Source organism: Paroedura picta, chromosome 2 (genome assembly GCF_049243985.1).
Source record: "Paroedura picta isolate Pp20150507F chromosome 2, Ppicta_v3.0, whole genome shotgun sequence".
Lineage (NCBI taxonomy): Eukaryota > Metazoa > Chordata > Lepidosauria > Squamata > Gekkonidae > Paroedura > Paroedura picta.
In genome coordinates, this window is record NC_135370.1 from 26,704,723 (window position 1) to 26,731,246 (window position 26,524).

At 48.8% G+C, this 26,524-nt stretch overlaps 1 protein-coding gene across 1 annotated transcript; it reads left to right on the forward strand.

Annotated features, from left to right (window-relative positions):
- LOC143828370 (uncharacterized) lies at window positions 1-26,524 on the forward strand. The gene is made up of 3 exons (XM_077318756.1): window positions 1-43; window positions 20,507-20,704; window positions 21,906-26,524. Exons 1-3 carry the CDS (start codon window positions 1-3, stop codon window positions 26,522-26,524), a joined length of 4,860 nt encoding a protein of 1,619 aa, XP_077174871.1.

Below are 26,524 nucleotides of genomic sequence, written 5' to 3' on the forward strand. Positions count from 1 at the left end.
ATGTACAGCTATGTAAAATTCACCGGCGTTTGGTCAAACATGGGTAAGAAGGAAAGTAGGCGAGCGCTCCGCTGCATTTAAATTGTCTGTGCAAGACTTATTCGTCTTGTAAATATTTAGCAAACAGAGCTTCTCTCCCTTATGGCCTCTTGCCATATTTTAATACTATTAGTATTTATTAGCGGCATGCAGACAGAGGAAAGGAAATTTGTTGGCTAGCTTGGCTAGAAAGAGGTGTAATAAATTAAAAGGTGAGCAGAAGGGAACGGGAGCAGAGTGCGTTTTATGTAATGTTGCAGAAACTAAAAGAACGGCCACATAGACTGGAAACTACAGGACGGTGGGCCAGGCAGATCTCTTGCTATGAGAGGCTGCTTTTTAAATGTGGGTTGTCATTTGGTTGCTCAACTGCACATGAGCCCATGGATCAATATATTACAAAGGAAATTATAGCTGAGAATGAAATGTGAGCAGATATTGCTAGCAGAGGACCAAGAGTCATGGAGAGGGGGTGACTGAATGACAAAGAGGGTTGAACTGGATGGGCCCCTTACCTGATCCAACATGGCTTCTCTTATGATCTTATCTCTGGCAGCCGACATGCTCTGGCTCCTTGGTACTTGGGTGTCAACAGTGGGAGGGCTTCTGGAGTGCTGGCCTACCTGTGGATCTCTTGATGGCACCTGGTCTTTGGCCCCTGTGTGACAGTGTTGGACTGGATGGGCCAGTGGTCCGATCCAGCATTGCTTCTCTTGGGTTATTATGATCTCATTTTTTCCAAAAGATATCCGTAGATTGAGATCCAATGTTTCCTGTAATCCGTTCTTTTCCTATAAACCGCCATAAGCTGCCGGGGAGGGCAGTATATAAATAAAGGTAAAGGTAAAGGTATCCCCTGTGCAAGCACCGAGTCATGTCTGACCCTTGGGGTGACGCCCTCTAGCGTTTTCATGGCAGACTCAATACGGGGTGGTTTGCCAGTGCCTTCCCCAGTCATTACCGTTTACCCCCAAGCAAGCTGGGTACTCATTTTACCGACCTCGGAAGGATGGAAGGCTGAGTCAACCTTGAGCCGGCTGCTGGGATTGAACTCCCAACCTCATGGGCAAAGCTTTCAGATGGCTGCCTTACCACTCTGCGCCACAAGAGGCTCTAAGTATATAAATACAAACAAACAAATAATCTGATAGTATTTTTTAATATAAACTTGATTGTTTTATTTTGTTTTATTTACTATTATCCAAGCCCGCTGCAGTAAACATGCAGTGGGCAGTAGCGTCAGGGAGGGTGGGTGGTGGGAGGTGGGAGGCAGGCCACCAGAGCTGCGGAGAGGTCTCCCAGCTCCGTAGCAACCTCCCAGGGTGGAAGGTAGTGGGGTGGGGTTGTGGCAGGTGGGGTGCTGGCAGATGTGTGCAGGCTGTGGGCGGGTGCAAGTGTATCTGCAAAGTGGCGGCGGGCCAGTGTGTTGGTGGTGCTGGCAGCGGGCCTAGGCAACAGATCAGAGGCAGCGGTGCAATTTCCCGTGCGGGCCATCGTGCGGCGCTGGGCATGTATGTGGCCGTTGTCGTCTCCTCATTGTGATGTCTCGTGACATGGGCAGTGGAAGCTGCCCCCGCCTCCTCGCTCTCCTAGGTCGCACAGGGCGCAGAGTTTGGGGGCAGCAGTTCATGCTTGTGTTTGCCGCGGTGGCAGGCTCGGCAGCACCTCGTAGTCTTCCTTGGCAGGCTCCATGTGCATCGACACCACCTCATCACCGCAGCTGCCGTGCTGGCATGGTCACCGCAAGGGGCAGATCCTCCTGGTTAGCGGGCTCCGTGGCGGGGTCATAGATGGGTGCCTTTTCAGTGGCGATGGCTGAAGTGGCCTCTGCTTGCCACCGCAGGTCAGCATGCGTAGCAGCGGCGAGGTGCTGGCGAGCGGCCGGGCATGGAGGGTATGAGGAGTTAGGGCCAGACTAATCAGGGTGTGGCCAGCTTGCTGCACCTTGATTGGCCCTATTCCAACTTGGACATCCCAAACACACTCCACCCCCCCCCCCCCGGGCAGTTTCACAAATATTAAGAGGAACCATGGAGAAGATTTATTACATTTATGGACCACCATTCCCAGCTCTGCTGGCTCACAGCACTTAACAAGTAAAAACAGTAAAATAGCATAACAATCCCCTCCCACCTACACATCCCCATTAACCAGCCCATCCCGCTGCACCCCCAGCTGTATTACCCAACCCCAACCAATCCCCGCAAGCCGGTATGCCCAAGAAGATGGTAAAACAGCAGTCTGGGGAGGGGCAAGATCTTGATCCGCCCAGCCTCAACCAAAGGCTTGGTGGAAGTGCTCCATTTTACAAACCCTGTGGAACAGCACCAGCTCCTGTAGGGCCCTCAGCTCTCTTGGAAGCTCATCCCACAAGGCTGGGACCAGGGCCAAAAAAGCCCTGGCCCTTGTTGAAGCCAGGCAGACTTCCTGTGGCCTATGAATCTCCAGCCTATTAACCATTTTTATAGTTTTACCATTTGGTATACTGCAAGTTACCCGGAGCCTCTTGTGGTGCAGAGCGGTAAGGCAGCAGTCATGCAGTCTGAAAGCTCTGCCCATGAGGCTGGGAGTTCAGTCCCAGCAGCCGGCTCAAGGTTGACTCAGCCTTCCATCCTTCCGAGGTCGGTAAAATGAGTACCCAGCTTGCTGGGGGGTAAACGGTAATGACTGGGGAAGGCACTGGCAAACCGCCCCGTATTGAGGGGCTTTTTGCACGGCTTCAAAATAGCACAATGGTTGCTAATTGAAAACGCTACTGATTTGGAATAACGCACGACGTCGTAGACAATCTGCAACACTCCTGAAACCGATCAGCAAAAAGCGCTTCGTTGTAGCGCTTTCAGGGGAATCCCAAAAAGTGGATTCACCCTCCGGAAAGCGATACACTCCTGCAACCAATCTGCAACACTAGCGATAAAGACCTGTGCGTTAACATTGTTGCGGTTTCTTCAAAGTCCCTCCTCCTGAGCCTGTCCTCCAAACTTCCGGCGAAGCGATCGCCATTTTTTTTTCTCTGAGCGAGCGGGGATAAACGCACCAGCGAGCCTCTTTCTGTTTAGAGGCTTCCCTGGCTTCAGTCCTTCACCTTTAGTCACTAAGCACAAACCACATAAAAGCCCGTTTGCTGAAATAAAGTCCCTTTATTTTTTACACATTAATTCAGCCGAAAATCGGGCCCGTGAGAGGGGGGGGGATTTTTTTTTTTATCACTCGAGGCAGCGTACAAACGATCATACAATCAAACGACAGCTCACATTAGGCAGCTGGATGGGTCTCTCCATTGCAACGAATCTACCCAGATTCGTTGCTATGGGTCTGTTTTTTTTAAAAAAAAACCTTTCTTAAAGGGAAAGGGGCTGTTTGGGAGCATGCTAATGGCTGCCCATTGGCTGCTTGACGGCCAGGGGCGGGACGAGCTTGGCAATAGCGCTTCCTTTCTAGCGATTTCTGCCGAGACCGGAAGCCTGTGGGAAATGCTAAAAAACGCAACTGATTCCACTACAAAGGCAGGTATGCATAACGACGAATTCCACTATTTTAAATGGCGATTTTTCATTCCGCAAACAATTTGCAACAAAGATCCCCGTGCCTAAAGGCCCTGAGTCTGCCATGAAAACGCTGGAGGGCGTCACCCCAAGGGTCAGACATGACCCGGTGCTTGCACAGGGGATACCTTTACCTTTAAGTTACCCGGAGCCATCATGGAAGGGCAGGATATAAATTTGAAAAATAATGAAATCAATAATAAAGAAGATCAAGGATATCACCCCCATCCCCAGCTTCCCTTCAAGGCAAGTGGCATCCATCTTTCACTCACAGAATAGTTTGGGCTGAGAGAGAGAGAAAGAGAAAGATCACCCACCCAGCTTTATAGCCCAGTGAAGATTTGAACCCAGACCTCCCCGTACAAGCCATATGCTGTGCTAAAAGTTACAGAGGCATAATAACGTAATTTGGCTGCAGACCTACCTCTCTTATTGCCTTGTGCAGGTTAATGAGTAAAACGCATTGCCGATATTAATGAATAATGAAGATGAATCATGTCGCAATCAAGGCAAAATGGGGTCAATATAATAATTAAAAACAAGGACTTGTGGCTGAATGCCGGTTCTGAGTGGCTGATGACTTCCCAGAGCACTGAGGTGGGAGGAACTCGGAACACATTGCAACGCGCAAAAGGGAAGAGAATAAAATGGATCCAATTCTTTGCGATAACTCACGTGTAAAGGCAGCCAACCCCTGAATTCCAGAATCAGGTGAAAGCTTCAGCCTCCGTGCCCTGTTGTTTGACCTCCTGAAGAAGAGGTTGGCCACTGTGTGAGATAGGGTGCTGGACTACAGAGAAGACTGGTCTGATCCAATAGGGCTCTTCTGATGTTCTTAGGAAGGCCTCAGCCTCCATGCTATGTTGTTGAACCTTTAAAGGAACAAGTTGGCGACTGTGTGAGAAAGGATGGTGGACTAGATGGACCACAACTGTGATCCAGATGGGTTCATCTTGTGTTTTTAACATCAGGGGAATGCCTCAGCCTCTATGCCCTGTTTTTGGCCCTGATGGGCCATTGTGTGAGGCAGGATGCTGGACTAGATAGACCACTGGTCTGACCCAGCAGGGCAATTCTGATGTTCTTGGGAAGGCCTCAGCCTCTATGCCCTGTGGTTGGCCCTCCAGAGGAACTGGTTGGCCCCTGTGTGAGACAGGATGCTGGACTAGATGGGCCACTGGTCTGACCCAGCAGGGCTCTTCTGATGTTCTTAGGAAGGCCTCAGCCTCTATGCCCTGTTGTTGGCCCTCCAGAGGAACAAACTGGCAACTGTGTGAGAAAGGATGCTGGACTAGATGGACCACAATTATGATCCAGATGGGTCGGTCTTGTGTTTTTAACATCAGGGGAATGCCTCAGCCTCTATGCTCTGTTGTTGGTTATCCAGAGGGACTGGTTGACCACTATGTGAGACAGAATGCTGAACTAGCTGGACCATTGGCCTGATCCGGCAGGGCTCTTCGGACGTTCTAATATTGATATCTGAGAAAAATGCATTTTTCCTTTAATATTCATGTACCTGAATCAAGGAGGCCCAGGTCATAAGTGTTGCTCACCAAGTGTTGTACCACTTTTTAAAAAGATTACTGTTAAAAACATACACAAAGCCCATAGGCCAAAATATCATTGCACCGTACAATCTTAGGCCTTGGAATCCTTTGGACTGAGTTTAGATCTTGCTTGCAGATGACTTGTTTTATCCAAGCAATACTGTTGACCATGTGCTCTTCTTGAATGACCATGGGGATTGTCCCTGATGCTGGCCAGATGTTGCACAGATGTTGGCCAAGGCAAATGGGAATCGTGGCCAACGTTACTAGGCTCAAGCTGTTACTGTTTGAGGAGTATTCTATGTAGAACCCACTGGTTTCCTTTGTGCTTGGTATTGTTTACCATCTGCCTCATGATTCCCTACAATTTTTGACAGGTGCAAATGGACCCACCAGGTTGGACTGACTCCAAACAAAGAGCGCTTCACCTGGTGTCTCCGTTACTTGGACCTGGAGGCTGACATCTCATGTTGCAACAGTGTTGTGACTTCGCCGGTCATGACGTGACCACTCAGCGCTCTAACATAGCCCAAATATCTACCTGTCATAATGAGGCATGAATATGAACAGAGATAAACCTCCAGGGAAAAGGGATGTCCTCTCTCTTTATCCGGAGAACAAAACTTTCGATTTGACAAAACAACAAGGCTCTATTTTGAGAGGAACGTAGAATTAGAGATGAGAGAAACACAAATATAACTTAGTTTGGGGCTAAAGTAAGCTCCAGATTAATCTATGTTTACGCACTCTGTGCAGGGCTTCCCTTGTATCTGATCTGGAAGCTTCACCTGGTCCAGAATGCAGCTGCCTGGGTCTTTGCAGGAACCAGGAGGAGAGAGCACATTCAGCCAATTCTCTCCCTGCTGCATTGGCTCGAGACTGAGAACTGAATCAAGTTTGAGGTGCTGTTACTCACCTTTAAAACCTTCAGTGGTCTGGGACCTTCATATCTGTGGGACTACTTATTCCCTTATGCTCTACAGAGAAACCTGCGTTCAAGATTCTCAGGCCCTTGTTCAAGATCTCCAGCCCCAGAGAAGTTAAATTGGCCTCAACCAGAGCCAGGTCTTCTCTGAAAAAGAAGAGTTGGGGCCATTCCGCACAATGACTAATGTTGCTAAATGTTTGCAGTATGCAGAAACGCTATATTTAATAGTGGAATTTCATCATTCCGCATACCTTCAATTCTAGTGGAATATTGAAGTCCCAGTAACGGTCTATTCATTCCCCACAGGTTTCCGGTCTTGCTGGAATCGCAACAAAGGAGGCTATATTTTTCCATGCTTCATCCTGCCCCTGGCCGTCAATCAAACAGAACATCCAATTAATTGTTGTTTTCGCGCTCCCGAAAAGCCCGAAAACACCAGTAGCAACGAGTATTTGTTCATTCGATGTCTCAAAACCCGAAAACACCAGTAGCAACGAGTATTTGTTCATTCGATGTCTCAAGACCTTTTTCGCTGGCGTAGGAGCTGGTGCTTAATCGTTTACACCAGTGGTCCCCAACCTTTTTATCACCGGGGACCACTCAACGCTGGGGACCACTCACCGGGGACCACTCAACGCCTTTTACTGAGGCCCGGTGGGGGGGGGTAGTTTACTCCTCTACTCTCAACCACTGCTCAAGCACTCTTTGATTGCTATGGTAATGTTTAAACATCCCTTCAAAATAAGATACAGACAGGCCACAACAATGAAGTGTGTTGTAAAGTAAAGGGCCGGGGGGGGGGGGGAGAAGGCGTCCTTTGGGGCCCACCTCCAATTAGTCAATGGACCACATGTAGTCCGCAGCCCACAGGTTGGGGATCGCTAATCTAGTCCAGTGGTCCCCAACCTTTTTATCACCGGGGACCACTCAACGCTGGGGACCACTCACCGGGGACCACTCAACGCCTTTTACTGAGGCCCGGTGGGGGGGGTAGTTTACTCCTCTACTCTCAACCACTGCTCTAGCACTCTTTGATTGCTATGGTAATGTTTAAACATCCCTTCAAAATAAGATACAGACAGGCCACAACAATGAAGTGTGTTGTAAAGGGCTGGGGGGGATGAAGTAAAGGGCCAGGGGGGGTGGAGAGAAGGCATCCTTCGGGGCCCACCTCCAATTAGTCGAAGGATCACATGTGGTCCACGGCCCACAGGTTGAGGATCGCTGGTTTACACGCTCTTCAAGTAAAAAAAAAATCCCCCCCCATGGGTGAAATTTGTAGCTGAAATTACGGGCAGTGTCGAACAGGGGGCTGTACTGTGCTCGGAAACGTTAAGGACAATTGCAGAAGGGAGCTTTGTTTTACTGTTAAGCACTTCTGAATTGTTTGTGGAGGGACTTCAGCCGGAGAAACCTCGCTTATTCATTGCTTTTGCAGGTTTAAGGGGGGGGAAATGGCGATCGCATCTCCGGAAGCTCGGGGGCGAGAGCTAGTGAGGGACATTCTTTTTATCGCTACTTTGAGAATGCACATGTCTTTCGCTGATGTGTTGCGGCTTGTGCTCAGATGTTTAGCGGTTTTTTAAGGGGGAATCCACTTTTCTGGATTTTCCAAGGTCACACATTAACTTCATTTCAGTCACTGGTGGCATGCCCATATACTTAAGGAACTTTTCTAGCTCCGTCTCCAGTCTCAATCTAGAAAAGAAAGGTTGGTTTTTAAACCTTGCTTTTCACTGCCTGCAGGAGTCTCAAAGTTGCATTCAAACATCTTTTCTTTCCTCTCCCCACCACAGACGCCTTGTGAGGGAGGTGAGGCTGAGAGCCATGATATTACTGAAGAAGAGTTGGTTCTTATATGCTGCTTTTCTCTACCTGAAGGAGTCTCAAAGCAGCTTCAAATCGCCTTCCCTTTCCTCTCCCCACAACAGACACCCTGTGATGCAGGTGAGGCCGATAGAGCCCTGCTATCACTGCTCGGTCATAACAGCTTTCTCAGTGCTGTGGCAGGGCCAAGGTCACCCAGCCGGTTGCATGTGGGGGAGCAGGGAATCAAATTCAACTTACCAGATTAGATGTCACTGCTCTTAATCACTATCCTGCACTGGCTCTCTGCACCCTCCTGGTGGAACACTCTTGGTGAGGCTGAGAGAGCCCTGATATTCCTGCTTGGTCAGAACAGCTTTATCAGTGCTGTGGCGAGCCCAAGATCACCCAGCTGGCTGCATGTGGGGGAGCACGAAATCAAACCTGGCTCACCATATTAGAAGTCTGCACTCCTAACCGCTACACCAAGCTCGCTTTCATATGCAGTTCCCCTGGAGAAAATGGCTGCTTTTGGAAGTAGACATTAGGGTATTATACTCCTCTCCACAAACCCTGCTCCACGCCTAGCAATTTTCCAACTGGGACCTAGCTACCCCATCTATAAGAGATCACTGCACCCCAGTCAAAAGACATCTATTTTGTGTTTCTGTTGGAATGAGCATGATCCGTAGTGTGCATGACTGGACAGAAAATGGAAAACAGCCTGTAGGAGCATCAGAGGAGATATGTAGCTAGCATGTTTAGATCAGGAATTTCCTGATATTTGTCGGATAACCTCCTCTCTGTCCTGATTGGCTCATTTGGGGACTTCCTGCTCCTTTGAGCACACTTCCTCCCTGCTTGCCTCCAGAACAGAAAAACGGCAGCAAAACAGAGAGAAAGTCAGGACTTTCTCTACCTTTTCTTTGTATACATCATTGTCTCTCTTCCTAAATAAAAAACTATTTTATTCTTTAAGCAGCCAGGTGCTTTGCCCATCTTTGCACTCTTAAACCCTGCCACCGTTCTCAGCTGCACAAATGGTGGTGATCCAAACCAGCTAATCCATCGGAAAAGTTATTCACAACAAACTTTAGTTCCAGGGGTTGCGACAAACTTTAGCTGACTGAGCGCATCGCTAAGCGAGGATTCTTTATTTATTTTAACCCGAGTCCATTAACGCAAATGCGCCAATGAGCAAAGGCATGCCTATCTCTCGGCTGCGACGCTTAAAATGCAATTAGATTCCAGCTGGAGATCACCAAAATACACCAGCATCCATGCAGAGTGAGTCTCTGCCTTGTTCTATTTTGAGGCTGAGCTATATCACCTTGTAGCAACAGCTGTTGGAAGAGATGGGGCTGGTGTGTATTCCTCCTCTACCACTTGGCAGGCGCGTCGGTTGTAATACATTTTCAGTTCATTTTAGGTTCAGGTATCCCTGGGAGCAATCTTCCTCGTGTTCATCAAAAAGGAACGAGGTACCGAGATTGCACTGCGGAGATTTGGAAGCTGAATGCACGCGAGCTCGCTGCTGGAACCCTCGGCTGGGGCTTTATGGCGGAAAAGCAGCCTGCGTTTGAATATTAGCTGCTAAATTAGGCAGAGTAAACATCCTGAGGTGCAAGAGCAGAGCCAAGACACTTAGTTCGCAAGCAAGAGGTAGGTTGGCAGTCGGCCTTGTGCAGAGACCTCGGCAAGGTTGTAGCAGCGATTTCCCGAGTTGGGAGCAAGAGCCAAACGTCGGTCTTGGTTGCCAACCTCCGCGTGGGGCCTGCAGATCTCTTGGAATCACAGCCAAGAGATCACAACCTCTTGGAATCACAAGCGATTTCCATCAGAGAACAATTCCCTCCAGAAACAATAGTGTGAAAGATGTGGCTTTATAATCCACTGAGGTCCTTGTCTGCCCCAAACGCCACCCTCCCCAGGGCTCTACCACCAATCTACAGGACTTTCCTAGCCGTAAGTTGGCAATCGTAACTTGACTTTTTCTTGACAATGCCTTGAAGTCCTAAGAACATAAGAAGAGCCATGCTAGATCAGACTCATGATCCATCTAGTGGAGCGTCTTCTCACACAATGGCCAACTTGTTCCTCAAGAGGGCCAAAAGCAGGGCAGGGAGGCTGAGGCCTTCCTATGAACATCAGAAGAGCCCTGCTGGATCAGACCCGTGGTCCATCTAGTCCAGCAATCTGTGTCACACAGTGGCCAACCAGTCCCCCGGAAGACCAACCACAGAGTACAAAGGCCGAGGCCTTCCTAAGAATCTCAGAAGAGCCCTGCTGGATCAGACCAATAATCCACCTAGTCCAGCATCCTGTCTCACAAAATAGCCAACCAATTGGTCTGGAGGGCCAACAACAGGGCAGAGAGGCTGATGTTTTCATCCTTACCACTTTGTTGTTGTTGTTATGTGCGAAGTCGTGTCCGACCCATCGCGACCCCATGGACAATGATCCTCCAGGCCTTCCTGTCCTCTACCATTCCCTGGAGTCCTTTTAAGTTTGCACCTACTGCTTCAGTGACTCCATCCATCCACCTCATTCTCTGTCGTCCCCTTCTTCTTTTGCCCTCGATCACTCCCAGCATTAGGCTCTTCTCCAGGGAGTCTTTCCTTCTCATTAGGTGGCCAAAGTATTTGAGTTTCATCTTCAGGATCTGGCCTTCTAAAGAGCAGTCAGGGCCTTACCACTTAGTAGCTCTCTAATATTTGTGAAGAGCCCTTCTGGGTGGAGTGTGTCCAGCTGGTGTCCAGGTTCACCTTCTTGTGTCTGGACTGTTTCCGCCGGACACACACTATGGCCCAATCCCATTGGGTGTGCCCTGATTGGGCCAGTCCCTAGAGGGCCCACCCCTACAAGGCAACCGCACTCTGCTCCGAGACCCTTGCCCTCAGACTCAGCCTGGGCGCCGAGGCACACGGACCTCCAGAGCCCTGGCCGGCCCTCTGCTCGGCCCGAGGTGCACTGAGGACAGAGCAGGAGGGCCAGCCACCACTGCGGGTAGATGGGCCCTCGCCTTCTTTGCCTCCCTCCCCATCCAGGTTCCCCCCCGCAGCTGCCACCTGCCCAGCCCGCCGTCCCCACACACCTCGCCCGCAACTGTAACAAGAGGCCATGCTCCAGCGGCAGCCAGGGATGCCGTGCAGGAAAGCGGGACACCCTGGGCCCACGCACCGAGGCTAGGACTGGGAGGGGCGGCTGTTGTCACCGGCTGCCAAGCCCTGCCTCGGCCTCACCTCCTGCCCCTCCCTCCCTCGCTGTGGAGGCCATCGGAACCTCACCAGCACACCTGCACAGATGAGCCCACGCAAAGCGCTTGGCTGAGTAGATCATGGTGCACCAGCCACCCTGGCTTTCCCTCCAGCCCTCTCCCCACACACAGCATGGTGCCTGTGGATCTCGGCAGTCATCCCTGGCTACGTCCGGCTGCTCCACTGGGCCTGAGCTTCTTGCCATCTCCTGGAAAGTGAGCTGCACCAAGACCAGCTAGAACTGGGAGGGGGGAGGCAACAGGAAGGAGGGAGGAGACCCTTGGCCAATGGAGGGGGTAAGGGGTCTCCAGCTGCGCCTGCCCCCCCACTGGGCGCCCCCCATATCCTGCAGCCCCTCCCCCCCAGCACATGCCTCTTTCAATCCTCACCCTTTGCATGAGCCCTCGTACCTGCCACCCTCGTTTTATAATGGGCTTTGAAGCTAGTAAGAACATGTGAAGAGCCAGATGGATCAGATCAATATTCCATCTAGTCCAGCACCCTGTCTCACAGAAAAGCCAACGATTCCCTCTGTGTGGCTAAGATTAGGGCACAGAGGCTGAGGCCTTCCCCTGATGTTGCCTCCTGACCCTGGGATTCAGAGGTTTAGTGCCTCTGAATCTGGAGGTTCCCCTCCATCACCATGGCTAGTGGCCATTAACAGACTGATCCTTCATTCATGTATTGAAACCATTTTGAAAGGTGGTCATGACACCCCATCTCCAGACTACAGAGGTCAGTTTCACTGGACAAAATGGCTGCTTTGTGCTGGCAGAGTCTGAATATGCAAAGGTGTACTTCACGAGGCTACTTAAAGAAGAAAATACTTTTATTGTGAAGAGAAACACACGTGTATTGAAAACCGTTCTTCTGTTCTGGAGGCAAGCAGGGAGGAAATGTGTTCAAAGGCGCAGAAGGTCTCCTATTGACCCCATCAACACACTGGAGAAGATTATTAGAAATTCATCAGGAAGTTCCTATTCTAACTACGCTAAATACAAATCTCCCTGACATTCCTAACTGGAGTTGGCAACCTTAATCTCCTCAGGAGAGAAAAGAGAGATTAAATATATGTGTATAAACTCAAGAGAGGGCAAAAGAACAAGTGATGATACATGAATTTCCTCCAGGCCAAGATGGAGAGGCCAAGCACAGAATCCTATGACTAGACAGGTTGGTACATGCAGAAACCAGCCTGGCAGAGCCTATGGAGTCTATAGGGCCTCTTAACAAACAGAGGGAGCCAGGCCAGTTCTCCCTTTTGTTTAGCTTCGCTAGATTTCTTTCTCTGGCCTAGAGAAGCCAGGCCAAATTTCCCTCTGGCTTGAGCTGGACTAGAACCTTCTCTTCCATTTCCTGCTTGCTCAACTGACTGAGCTAAATGTTTACCTTATGGAAATCACCCCCTCCCAGCCAAGGACCATTAGACTATCTACAGGAAAGGAATATCCCTTCCAGGTACTAACTGCAACTTCTTTTGTCTCTTTTGTCCAGTGCAATTTCTGCCTAACAGCCTCTCTTGCCCTCAAATCTCTCCCATTGTGCTCCTCCCAGAGTCCTTCCTGAGAGGGCCATTAGCAACACATTACACCTGGCCAAGGTATTGTTCCACTTGATGAGTTTATTCCATCCCTCCCACTCCAGTGAGCTCACATGCCAACCACCCTGTCAGATTCATACATAGTAACTCACAACCAATCCTCAATTACGTACCTCCTAGTGGGCAGTCACTAGGCTGGCCTGGGAATTTCAAACACAGCATCAAACCTTTCATACTCCCCAAGTGTGTGTGTGTGTTTGTGTTGTGTTGTCCTTCCTGAGAGGGCCATTAGCAACACACCCAGCATCCTGTCCACCGCTGATGTCATGAACCCAGTGTCTTGGCTGCTTGGATCCAGGTAAGGTGCAGTATTCCTTAACCTTTTCCCCCTGTAGAACTTACTGTGCATGTTTTTGCTTGGATGTGCCCCAATATCTGTACTTTTGTAAAGGCCGTTGGAGAGAAAAGGAAAGGGGCATGTTTAGATGGGAGCTACAGAAAACTAGCCCCATAGAAATTTCTTCTGAACCCCCTAAGGACTGGCAGAAGAGAAAAATTTAAAACTCATACCCAGAAACAAGATTTAGAAATTAAGGATCTTAATAAGAAAAGAACTGAGTGTAAGCTTCATTGTTTTCTTCATTTAATAAGGATAATAAAATCAGAGTCCAGTAGCACCTTTAAGACCAACAAAGATTTATTCGTGAGCTTTCAAGTGCAAGGACTCTTTGTCAGAATGCAAAGGCTCACACCTTGAATAAATCTTTGTTGGTCTTAAAGGTGCTACTGGACTCTGGTTTTATTATGGTCCTTCATACCAACATGGCTACTCATTTGAATCTTATCTTCATTTAAGAAGGGTTTCTTCTAGAGAATGGACCCCGTAAAAAGAGATAGAAAAGATCTTGCATTACCCCAGCCTCTTGCTATTCCTTAGCAATTTGGGTAACAGATTTTGGTGGAGAATGTGCAGGCACTGCCCTGTATATCTGAGACCATATTTTGGTGGGAAAAGCTTGGGCACTCACTACCTTGCATGTCAGAAAGCAAGGGAATACATATGCTTGTTTTCAGAGTGCAGATGTAGGGGATTTTTCCTGTGAAGAAACCCTGTGTTTAGGGATTTCATGAGACTGGTGGTAAAAAAAAACAACGATTGCAACCTTCTGATTGATCATATTGCTATTAGAGATTGGCTATAATTCTACATCCTGCCCTGGTTCAAGTCTTTGGTTCTGACCAGGCCGTGAAAACACCCTGTTCGTCTCTGGAATGTAGTTTTTGGTAAGGTTTCTCACAAGACCAAAGTTTATTTCATAGCTGAGATAGCCCTTTTCAAGGCTGGAGAAATGGAAGAAGAATGTGTCACTACTGTTGATGTAAACCATTGGGCGGGAGGGGGAGATAATGGAAGCAGCTTTTCAGAACCTGTCAGCAACTTTTGGGGGGGGTCTGGCTTGGTGGCTGCAGGGTGGTCCCATGGGGTGTCCGGTGGGGGGGGGGGCTTGACCTGTAAGGACATGGGAAGTTATTTAATCTCATGTAATTGTATTGTTCTCCACACAGATCTGGAAACTCCCCTATGTCTATATAGGGAGAAAGCCAGTTTGGTGTAGTGGTTAGGAATGTGGACTTCTAATCTGGCAAGGTGGGTTTGATTCCACTCTCCCCCACATGCAGCCAGCTGGGTGACCTTGGGCTCATCATAGAACTGATAAAGGTGTTCTGACTGAGCAGTGATATCAGGGCTCTCTCAGCCTCACCCGCCTCACAGGAAAATCAGAGTCCAGTAGCACCTTTATGACCAGCAAAGATTTATTCAAGGCGTGAGCAAGCTCACGCCTTGAATAAATCTTTGTTGGTCATAAAGGTGCTACTGGACTCTGATTATATTGTGCTACTTCAGACCAACATGGCTACTCATTTGAATCCACCTCACAGGGTGTCTGTTGTGGGGAGAGGAAAGGGAAGGCGACTGTAAGCTGCTTTGAGACTCCTTCAGGGAGAGAAAAGCGGCATAGAAGAACCAACTCTTCTTCTATCTCACAGGGTGTCTGTGGTAGGGAGAGGAAGGGAAGGCGACTGTAAGCTGCTTTGTTACTCCTTTGGGTAGAGAAAAGCGGCATATAAGAACCCACTCTTCTATTTCTTCTGGAGTAGAAATATACAAAGGTTTTTTCTCTCAGTGTGATTCATTGGGGATGGGCAAAAGAACCCTAATTTGGCCATTTGGCTGTCACTGGTGCTCATGTTTGATAGCAATCCTCTCAGGGTGAGTTTCTGAGCTTTACTTTCTTGGGAGGAGGTCCAGCTTGAAAGATTAGGATCCCAAGGGGAAAAAAATTCAGCTCCCTTACACCTAGTTCAAGTTACAACCCCAGCAGATAGAGGTGAGAGGCAGGGAATCCAGAAACAGCTTCCCATTACAGACCAGCTTAGAGAATCTAAGTAGATATACTCTTTGAGTTTCCCACTCTCAAGCAGTTATGTAGAAACCAGGACTCCAAAAAAATTACCCATTCAGGCAAACAGTGGTCTCCCTGCTCAGTACAGGATCAAGAGGGAGAACTGCTTTAATCAGAGTCACCCCAGTTCTAATTGAAATAGAGACAATTGCTCCCTGCAGCCACCTAATGGCTGGAGCAAACACAAGCCAGGAATAAGTCACAAAATTGTCTCCCTTTGAATAACTTCCAGAATAGAGATTCTGACCCTCAGCAGCACAATAAGAGAATCAGTAAAAGGACTTTTCTGTGGCAGGAACTTGGAAATACTGGAGCAGACATGTCCCAGTATGATAACCAACCCACATCTGTGCTCGTGTGCTTTTGTAAAGGCCATTAGAGCGAAAAGGAACAGAGACATGTTTAGATGTGAGTTACAGAAAACTAGCCCCATATAAATTTCTTCTGAACCCCCTAAGGACTGGCAGAAGGAAAGAGAGAGATTTAAAACTCTTACCCAGAAACAAGGTTTAGAAATTAAGGATCTTAATAAGAAAAACAAGGAATTCCAGGATGAACTTTTTAAAAGTAAAAACATTTACAAAATGCCCTGGATTTCCAAAGCCACACAGATAATAGATTGAAAAGAAAATACAGCAGGTCCAACAATCCAGCTTTATCTCTTGTCCTTAATGAAGAGGAAATATTCATAGTTCCCCCGTCTCAGATTCAAGAAGAAAACCTCGCCTCTGAGCCTGTACAGAGCTACAAAATCCAGGCTCACAACATTTATTGTAGCAGGAAAGAATATGTTGAAAGGACAAAATTCTTTTTTCAATTTACTCTGGGCTTCCCTCCACCCAGTAAATATTGCAAGCAAAGTTTAACAGATCACCAATTCAGTGATGTAATCAGCTTAATCTCTCCACTTCCAAAAATAGTTCCAGGGCCACTGAGTTGATTGACACAGGAAGATAAGTTTTCAACATGTGTGCTTCCATTTTTACTTTTTACATTTTCAGATTTTAAATTTGGCTGTAATTGGTAGAGCCTCCACTGATAGTTGCATTCACACTGAAGCCAGCCATTATTTTGCAATCTTAAAACAGACTCCCTTCCTAGGTAGTCAGCCCCAGGACTCATGCCATCCAAGCAACTAATCTACATAACTAAGGAACTTTAGCAGCACAGAAAATATTCTTTCTTCCCAAATCAGGAAGGGAAGAAGTTTTGTTTCTTCAATGACTGACCCCCACCTCAGAGGGAATTGGGGGGGGGGAGGAGTACAGTAAAATAGTTCTGTTTTAAGAAATGTTTTGGTTTGGCCTTTAAGACGATTTTTGCCACTTTTTGTATTTGAAATTGTTCTTCTTTTCCCTCCATAGTTTTTCATTCCCTCTGACATTTTTACTTTAATTTTAATAGGCTGTTATTCTCCCCTCCCCCGCAATTTTTTGTTTCCATAAGACCCATTTTGTTCAAAAATCTGCTTTTGCAAATTTGTTTGGGTTTTGGATAGGCATAAACAGCTTCATACAGACCTTTCATTGGTCTACTTATCAGGCTGGCCTACCAGCAAGCAGATCTCAATCTGAAAAAAACAAGTTTCTAGTCCTGGAGCCTTTGCAGGGTCTTTGCAAAAAGGAAGCAAGGATCCTTTCCTTGGTACACTGGGCCAGGAATGTGCACATTTCATCATTAAATTTTCTTCGAAGTTATTTGTTTTACTCATTTTTACAAGAAAACCTTTGCTTTGAGATTTGTGCTTATGTACTCTTAACGTCCTCGATGGTTTATGCTGATTTCCAAATCCTTTCCATGTCAGCCCACCATATTTTCGGTCTCCCCGGGAAAACAAAAAGCAAATTCTTTTGCCTTGTTCCGAGTCCTCTTTTAATTAGGAGCCCTCTTTTCTGCTCTCTGTAGCAAGGAGAAGATCACAAGCCCAGTTCTGGTTTTGAAGCCTCCTTCTTGTGTGTTGAGGTATCTTGTGTTCCTTATAGGGGAAAAAAATCTGTAGTATGTTTTCTGCTTAGGCTTCCAACCTGCTTCATATCAGAGCTTCTATTTCTTTTTCTGCTTGTTAATTGGAAAGTGACTGCCTCCAATACGCCCTGCCTGAAAAGCCCTGCTGCAGCCTCTCCAAGCCTGTGGAAGAGTGTGTGTGTGTGTGTGTGTGTGTGTGTGTGTGCTGGCCAGCGGAAACTCCATTCCTCCTCCCCCCCCCTCCCCCTGCACCAAAAAGGCCCGCTGAGTCTCTTCTTTCTGACTCTTTCTCTTTCTATTTCTTTCCATCTCTATATATCTGACTCTTTCTTTTTATCTCCCATTCTCTCTCTCTCTCTCTCTCTCTCTCCTTCCCTCTCTATTACTTTCTCTCTCCTCTTCCTTTTCTATCTCTTCCTATCTCTCCTATTTCTCTCTGTCTTCCTCTCTCTTTCCCTCTCTCCTGTTGTCCCGCTGTTTCTATCACTCCTTTTCTTTCTACCTCTTTCTTTCTTTCTATCTCTTTCTCTTTCTATTTGTCTATTTCTCTCTCCCTCCCTTTCCATCTTTCATTCTGTCTCTTTCTTACAGTTCTCTTAGAGCTCTCTCAGTGAAAAGTGGGGTACAAATATGCCCTTTTTCTCCCAGTTCTCACTCTACCACCCCACAGGACCAGCTCTTGCCATGCCTAACAGAGTCTCATAGAGCTGACTCTGGGACTTCAGGAGACTGAGTCGCAGGGCAGGGCCCTCTACAGCCTCTGGCTTGACCTCCCGGAGATCTGGGCTCTGTGTGTGAGACTCTCTGGGGATTCTGGACTACTCCACCAGGAGTCCTGCAGCAGAGACTGTAAGACCTCCACACACCTAAATACAAAGCATTCCAAAAGGAGCCAGAATTTCTTTCAGAGCTCTCTCATTCTCTCTCTGTCTTTCTCTCCCTCTCTGTATTTGTCTCTCTTTTTCTTTCTTAATCTCTCTTTCTTATTTTCTTTCCATCTCTCTATATTTCTTTCTATCACACTTTCTTAATGTTTTTATACAAACAAAGGGAGCCAATGTAGCTCTTTTTCTTTTGCTGTCAAGTCTAAATGCAAAGCAAGCTGGAAGCAGCCAGAATTTCTGAGTTCTTTCTTTCTTTCTTTCTTTCTTTCTTTCTTTCTTTCTTTCTTTCTTTCTTTCTTTCTTTCTTTCTTTCTTTCTTTCTTGCTCTCAAGTCACACTGGACTCTGATTTTATTGTGGTACTTCAGACCAACAGGGCTACTCATTTGAGTCACAGTTGACTTATGGTGACACCCCTCCCCAGGAGTCTCAAGGCAAGGGACCTCCAGAGGTGGTTTGCCCATTGCCTGTCTTTGTAATGACCCTGGTATTCTTTAGTAATCTCCCCTCCCAATACTCACTGGGCTGACCCTGCTTGGCAATTGAGATCTGACCACCCTGGGCTACCCAGAGGAGAACTGCAGCATAGTGGCTTATAAAACCAGCTGCATGATTCAGAGGGATGCCAAATCAAATCTCTTTGCAGCCACAAACACACTCAAAGTAAAAAAATCAAAATCCCAATGGCACAAATGTACTGAAGTCTCTTTTTTTCTTATTTAATGAATGTATTTCTAATTTTCAACTTATCAGTATCCATTAATTTCCAAATATCGGCAACCAGAATAAACCCAGGTATTATCTCGCTTTCTGTATCTTCATCAGGGATTGCCAGTCAATAGCTACAATTAGGCAGTGTCATAATTAGAGTCAGAGTTACATAAATAACATAAATTGTGCATCCAGCAAAAACGAACCCAATCAGCAACATACCTGAATAAAGATTCACAGTTATCACGTTTCACTTGGACCCCATTTTGGATGCCGATATTTGGAAATTAATAGTTACTGATAAGTTGAAAATTAGAACTACATTAGTTAAATAAGAAAAAAGAGACTTTAATACATTTGTGCCACTTGGATTTCGATTTTTGACTTCTGGTTGTTCACAAGAAATATACGGTGTTCTTTCTATGCCACAAGAATACCAGGCAGACATAGCCAAGTCACAGTAAGGCTCACTCTCCCCTTCTGCAATGTGGTCTACCTTATAGGGCTGTCGTTATGCCATTGTAATGATAAGATATATACAGCAGTTTCCCTACCTTCTACACCCTCCACTATTTCCCTCCATTTCCTCATGCCTCCCTCTTCTACCCATCTGCCCTATGTCTGACCCATCACGTCTGCTTGGTGTAGTGGTTAGGAGTGCGGACTTCTAATCTGGCAAGCCGGGTTCGATTCTGCACTCTGCCACATGCAGCCAGCTGGGTGATCTTGGGCTCGCCACGGCACTGATAAAACTGTTCTGGCCAAGCATGAATATCAGGGCTCTCTCAGCCTCACCTACCCCACAGGGTGTCTGTTGTGGGGAGAGGAAAGGGAAGGTGAATGTAAGCCGCTTTGAGACTCCTTCGGGTAGAGAAAAGCAGCATATAAGAACCAACTCTTTTCCCCCCCCCCTTCTTCACAGACACTCCGCTGCCTGGCTGCCTGCTTGACCACTCTCCGCACGACCTGCTGACTTCGCTTCCCCCATCTTCGGTCCTCCTGCGCCTTCCCTCTGGAACAATACTTACCACTCCTCGCTCCTCCCTGGTGAGTCCCCAACCCATCCCTCCATCGGTTCCCACTTGCCATCACTCCACCCCTCCCAGGCATATGTCTCAGCCATCCCTTCTGCCTTCACAGACTCTCCATCGCCTGCCTGCCGGCTTGACCACAGCAGAACACCAGCTGATTTAGCTGCACCTTCCATCGCCTGCCTGCCTACTTGACCGCTCCACACACCGCCTGGAGACTCAACTACCCCCATCCTCTTACCTCACACTCACTTCCCTTCCCCTTCCTCTCCCACCCTTCTGCCCCCTCCACTTCTCCCCTCCATTCCTTCACGCCTCCCTCTTCTACAAACTTCCCATAGTTCTCACCCATCCCTTCTTCCTGCACAGACCCTCCATCCTCTCCCTGCCTACCTGCCTGCTTGACTGCTCTGCACCCAGACTCTGCTGCCCATGTCTTCTGGCCTCCTGTACCTAGCTGTTGAGTCCCCCACCCATCTATCCATCTGTTCCCACCTGCCTTGACTCCACCCCTCCCCTACTCCACCCCTCCCGGTCAGATGTCTCACCCGTCCCTCCTCCCTTCAGAGACCCACCATTTTCTGCCTGCCTGCCTGCTTGACTCCTCTGCACCCCAGCTGCTGCCTCCGCTGCCCACATCTTCTGTCCTTCTGTACCTACCCTGTGGAACAACGCCTACTGCTCCTCACTCCAACCTCCTCACTACTGCTCCTCACTCCAACCTGGTGCGCTCCCCACCTACCGTCAATCCAGGCCTCCCTTTCACTCCCATTCTCCATTTCCCAGGCCTTCGTGCCACCTTGCCTTCTCCTTGCCCAGGGAGACCCGTTGCCACAGCACGGCAGAAGTGTACCCGCATCCCTGTGAAGATTGAGAATGCTCAACAAGCTTGCAACGCCCACAAACGCCAACGCCGTGCTTCCAATACTCCAGCCCAGGTTGCTGCTGAGAACAGAAGCAGGCGTGAACAACACCAGCGGGCCCGTGCTGCCACTGCTGCATGCCACCTCCCCTCTCCCCCTAGCACCACTGCACAGGACCACACTCCAGGGACCTCCACAGACCTGGGCCAACCCTGTGGAACAACGCCAACTGCTCCTCGCTCAGCCCTACCTGGTGAGTCGCTGGCAAGGCCCCCAGCCAGCCAGCCATCTTCTCTAACCTAGAGTAACAAAAGAAACAGGGAGCCTTGTGGCAAATTCAGCAAGGAATGAATAAACTAACCACAAAGAAATATCAAATGCCAAAATTATTCTACAAATTGAAAAAGGTATAAAGGTAAAGGTATCCCCTGTCATGCCTGACCCTTGGGGTGACGCCCTCTAGCGTTTTCATGGCAGACTCAATACGGGGTGGTTTGCCAGTGCCTTCCCCAGTCATTACCGTTTACCCCCCAGCAAGCTGGGTTCTCATTTTACTGACCTCGGAAGGATGGAAGGCCGAGTCAACCTTGAGCTGGCTGCTGGGATTGAACTCCCAGCCTCGTGGGCAGAGCTTCAGACTGTCTGCTGCCTTACCACTCTGCGGCACAAAAGGTATACAAACATTTTAATTAACAATCTACAAATGATCAATAAAAGTAACTCCCACTCTGTGGATAGTCAAGGAAACACCCAATAGGGCCCAGGAGCTCAGTTTGTTTCGCAAACAGCTTCTGCTAGGGGAGCAAACAGCTTCAAAGAATATTAATAAACCCCGTCATTATTAAAAACAGCATGGAACACCATAGTATTAAAAATAGTAGTGTCATACCAATTGTTTAATTTTTTGATAGACAGATTTTTTTGATCTTTTTTAGGTAGATAAATTTTTGATCGATAGATAAGATTTTTTGATAGTTTAATTTTTGAGAGATAGAGAGGCTTTTCTATTGATACAAAGTTGATGACAATTTATGTGGAAGAAGGGGAATGAGAGGAATAAACAAAAGCTTCACTGGCTGACAGAGCCATAAGCTGGCATTTGGAAAGCTTCTAAAAGGCGAAGAAAAACAACGAGTCAAGATGTAGAACAGCGCCATGAAGCCAATCGTTATCTTTGAGTCTATGTCAAGAATGTAGATTGCTGCTTAAAATGTTTGTATCCGTTTTTTCAATGTGTATAATAATTTTGGCATTTGATCTTTATCTGCTCTAACCTGCCATCAACCCAGGCCTCCCTCTCACTCCCAGTCTCCATTTCACAGGCCGTCACACCACCTTGCCTTCTTCCCGCATTACACCTGCGTGCCCAGAGACGCCCGCTGTCAAGCCGCTGCAAAAGCGTACCCGCACTCCCACGGAGATCGAGTTTGCTCGACAGGCTCGCGCCGCCTACAAACGCCGACACCGCGCTTCCCTTACTCCAGCCCAGATTACTGCTGAGAACAGACGACGGAGCGAACGACGACGGCGGGCCCGTGCTGCCGCTGTTGCTGCCGCTGCTGCCGCCGCCGCTGCCGCCGCATGCCACCTCCCGTCTACCCCTGGCGCCACTCCAGGGACCTCCACAGACGTCCATCCCACCACTGCCACTCAAACTCCAGCACTCACAGCCCCCAGTGACCCAGCAACGCACCCTGCTGCTCTTCAACCTCTTCTCGTGCCCACCCTTCGTGGGGTTCTACCTGATGCATTCACCATCCCGGGGAGCCGACCCACTTCAGACCCTCACTCCTGTGGCAACCTCACTGAGACCTGTCTCTGCTGCAAAGCACGCCACTTTCCCAGTGAGAGGCATGATGCTGGCCGCTACACTACATGCTGCTCTAAGGGAGCCGTCAGCCTCCCACCCATTGGCACTGCAACCCTCATTAACGATCTCCTTTCCCAGCACCATGAGTACTCTTCCAACTTTCTGGCCAACATCTGCTCCATTAACAGTTCCTTAGCCTTCGCCTCCATGGACGCTTCCGTCGCCCCACCGCCTCACTACGGCCCAAACTGCTTCCGGATCCATGGGGCTATCAACTACCACACTGGCACGCTACATCCTGCCACTGGCGAGCCGCACAAATATGCACAACTCTATATACTTGATTCACTGGAGGCTACACGCCAACGGCTCCAGCAACCCGGAAATGAGGCCTGCAACCCTCTCCTTCTGCAGGAACTCTGCTCCTTCATGGAGGCTAACAACCCTTTCGCCCAGGCTTGCAAGATGCTCTACAAAGTTGAGCAAGATTGCCTCCGTGAAGCCCTCGCCAACAATGCTCCACCTCCCACTGTCACAATGGCCATCATTCAAGACCGAGAGTACGATCCCCAACAATACAAGGCCCTGTGGTCCAATGAGGTAGCAGTCATCTTTGAATCTGAGGATTCCTCTGCACCTCTGCTCCGTGACTTACTCATCCACTGTCGGAGCCCTACTGGCCACAGGGCACACACCAATCGCATCAGCATCCTTGACCCAAACCTTGAGCCCCTGGTCTACCCTCTACTATTCCCTTTAGGAGATCAGAGCTGGGGCACAGAAATCCGACTCAACAGGCAGCCTGCCTCAACGCCACGAGTCCGCCCACAGGCCGCCCACCCACGGACGCGCATTACACAGAGGCAGTACTACCAGTTCCGCCTTTCTGTCCGCGACACCTTCAACCCATTCCTGGCTGCTGGCAGACTAACCCAGCAATACATTGTCGATGCCTACGTGAAGACTGAGGCCAACCGTCTCAATTTCCTGAGGAACAACCAGACTTCCCTCACGGTCGAAAGCTCCCACGGATTCATGGACCACCTTCAACAAACAGCTGGCAACGTTCCCATGCCAGACACTGCATTCGTCCTTCCCTCCTCTTTCCAGGGGAGTCCCAGGAACATAATGCAGAACTACCAGGATGCCATGGCTATTGTGCGCGAGTACGGTAAACCTGACCTCTTCATAACCATGACATGCAACCCACAGTGGCCTGAGATTCAAGAAAACCTTGATGGGCAACAAGCAGAGAACAGGCCAGACATTGTCGCCCGTGTCTTCCACCTCAAACTTACCTCACTCCTTGATGACTTGATGCGCCGAAATATTTTTGGCATCCCTGTGGCTCAAGTCCATGTGGTTATGTTCCAGAAAAGAGGACTTCCATGTGCCCACCTCCTGCTTCTCCTAAAACAGGAGTTCAAACCACACACACCGGACATCATCGATCTTATGGTCTGCGCTGAGATCCCAGACCCCCACAAAATGCCTACTTTATATGATGCTGTTACCGAACATATGATCCATGGCCCATGCGGCGACCAGCATCTATACTCTCCCTGCATGAAGGACAAGAAGTGCAGCGAACGCTTCCCTAAGTCCTTCCAAGAGGACACCCTACCAAACCACAACGGCTACCCACTGTACCGCCGAAGAGACAATAGCAGAACAGCATACATCCGTGGAGTTAGACTCGATAATCGCTGGGTTGTCCCCTACAACCCCTACCTACTCCTCCGGTACAACTGCCACATCAATGTTGAGGTTTGTGCCTCTGTAAAGAGTGTCAAATACATCTTCAAGTACATCTATAAGGGCTATGATCGTGCCCCGGTTCGTGTCATGGAAACCCACCAGAAATATGACGAAATCCAGAGTCATGTGGACTCGCGCTACATCAGCCCCCCTGAGGCCATGTGGCGCCTCCTCTCCTACAGCCTCCATTCCCAATCGCACGTCATCTTACGCCTCCCTGTCCATCTCCCTGGCTTCCACTCCGCCATTTTCGATGAACATGCACTGCAGGACAACGTCGATGCTGTTGCACGCCCTGCCCAAAGAGAAACTATGCTTACAGCATGGTTTCGACTCAATGAACACCATAAAGAGGCACGTTCAATCCTATACACTGATATTCCACACATCTATATTTTTCACAAGGAGACCAGAGAATGGGTTCCTCGCAAACACCATGCCACTAATCTCATTGGCCGCATGTACTCCGTGAACTATGCTACAGACACAGAGCTCTCCTGCTTGAGACTCCTGCTTCTGCACGTCCCTGGTGCGACCAGCTTTGAACATCTAAGGACCTTCAATGACATTCCATGTGCCACCTTCAAGGAGGCTGCCCTTCACCGTGGCCTCCTCCATGATGACAATGTCTGGGATGCTACAATGGCAGAGGCAGCCCTGTGCGGCATGCCACACCCCCTCAGGGACCTCTTTGCCTACATCCTCATCTTTGGGGTAGTCCCAAGACCTCAGGAACTCTTCGACAACTACAAAGACCAACTCTGGGAGGACTATGCCATACAACATATGCAAGGACATACAGATGAGTGCATCAAATGCCTGGCACGCACCCTGCAGGACATTGATGACACTTTGCAACTCCATGGCTCCTCATGTGCCAAACAAGGTCTCCAGATACCACTCGCGATCCTACCACCACCAGAGGATGAGCACAACCCACAACACTACCACAGGCTTGCAAAACAGATGGCAGACACCCTTAATGACCAGCAGCTTGCCGCTTACAATGCTATTCTCGAGGCCAGCCAAGATGAGACACGCCCACACCGGTGCTACTTCATTGATGGCCCTGGTGGCACTGGGAAGACATACCTATACAGTACTCTTATCTACAAGTTCAAAGGACAGGGTAGCATCGTCCTCCCTGTCGCGTCTACAGGCATTGCAGCAAACCTCCTCGTTGGCGGGAGAACATTCTTCAGCCAATTCAAACTACTTCCACCACTAACAGAGACCTCTGTCTCAAACATCACCCCAAACTCGCCTGAAGCCACCACGATATGCCGTGCCACTGCCATTATCTGGGACGAGGCCACCATGGCACCAAGAGCTGCCCTGACTGTTGTCGATCGCCTACTCAAGGGACTTATGTCCTCTGACAAACCGTTTGGTGGAAAACTACTCATCTTGGGAGGAGACTTCAGACAGACACTCCCCATTGTCAGCCACAGTGACAGGACAACCACCGTCGAGGCCACCATCAAGCACCACCCTCTCTGGCCATTTTTCAAAATCTTCCCCTTGACTGTCAATGTTCGCGCAACAGACCACGCCTTCAGCCAATGGGTCCTGCGTGTCGGGGATGGTGCACAGGACATCACCCCTACCCTTCCAGAAGACTTTATAGAAATCCCTAGACACACTATCACAACTTGTGGCCTGCCTACAGATATCTTTGGCACCCAGATCATGCCAGCAGACACCAACACCTTTATTAACAAGGCCATCCTGTGTCCAAGAATCTCACATGTTGACACCCTCAATGCCACTATACTGCACAGCCTTGAAGGCACTCCCACTACATACTACAGCATAGACTCCATTGAGGACAAGAATGACGAGAACTCAGAGGTTTTCTTCCCTATTGAGTTTCTACACTCTCTCAAGCCACCTGGCATGCCACCCCATCACCTGACACTCAAGATTGGCGCAATCGTCATGCTCTTAAGAAACCTCAACACTAAAAAAGGACTCTGCAACGGCACAAGGCTTATCGTCACTGACCTCAGGCCCAATGTGATTCTCGCTCGTATCATCACTGGCTCCGCCTTGGGGGAGACACTCTTCATACCTCGGATCAACTTAGCCCCCAAGGATCCTGACCTGCCTTTCACCCTCCGGCGGCAACAGTTCCCACTCAGACTTGCGTTTGCGATGACCATTAACAAGTCTCAGGGACAGACCCTCAGCAAGGTTGGCCTCCATCTTGAAGAGCCCGTTTTCAATCACGGGCAGCTCTATGTCGCACTCTCACGAGTAAGCCGCTTCCAGGACCTCAGGGTCCATGTCACCCCCGGACCACAGCAGGGCATGTTACTTCCACTTTCAGACCGCATTTTTACAAGGAACATTGTCTACCAGGAGGTCCTCTAA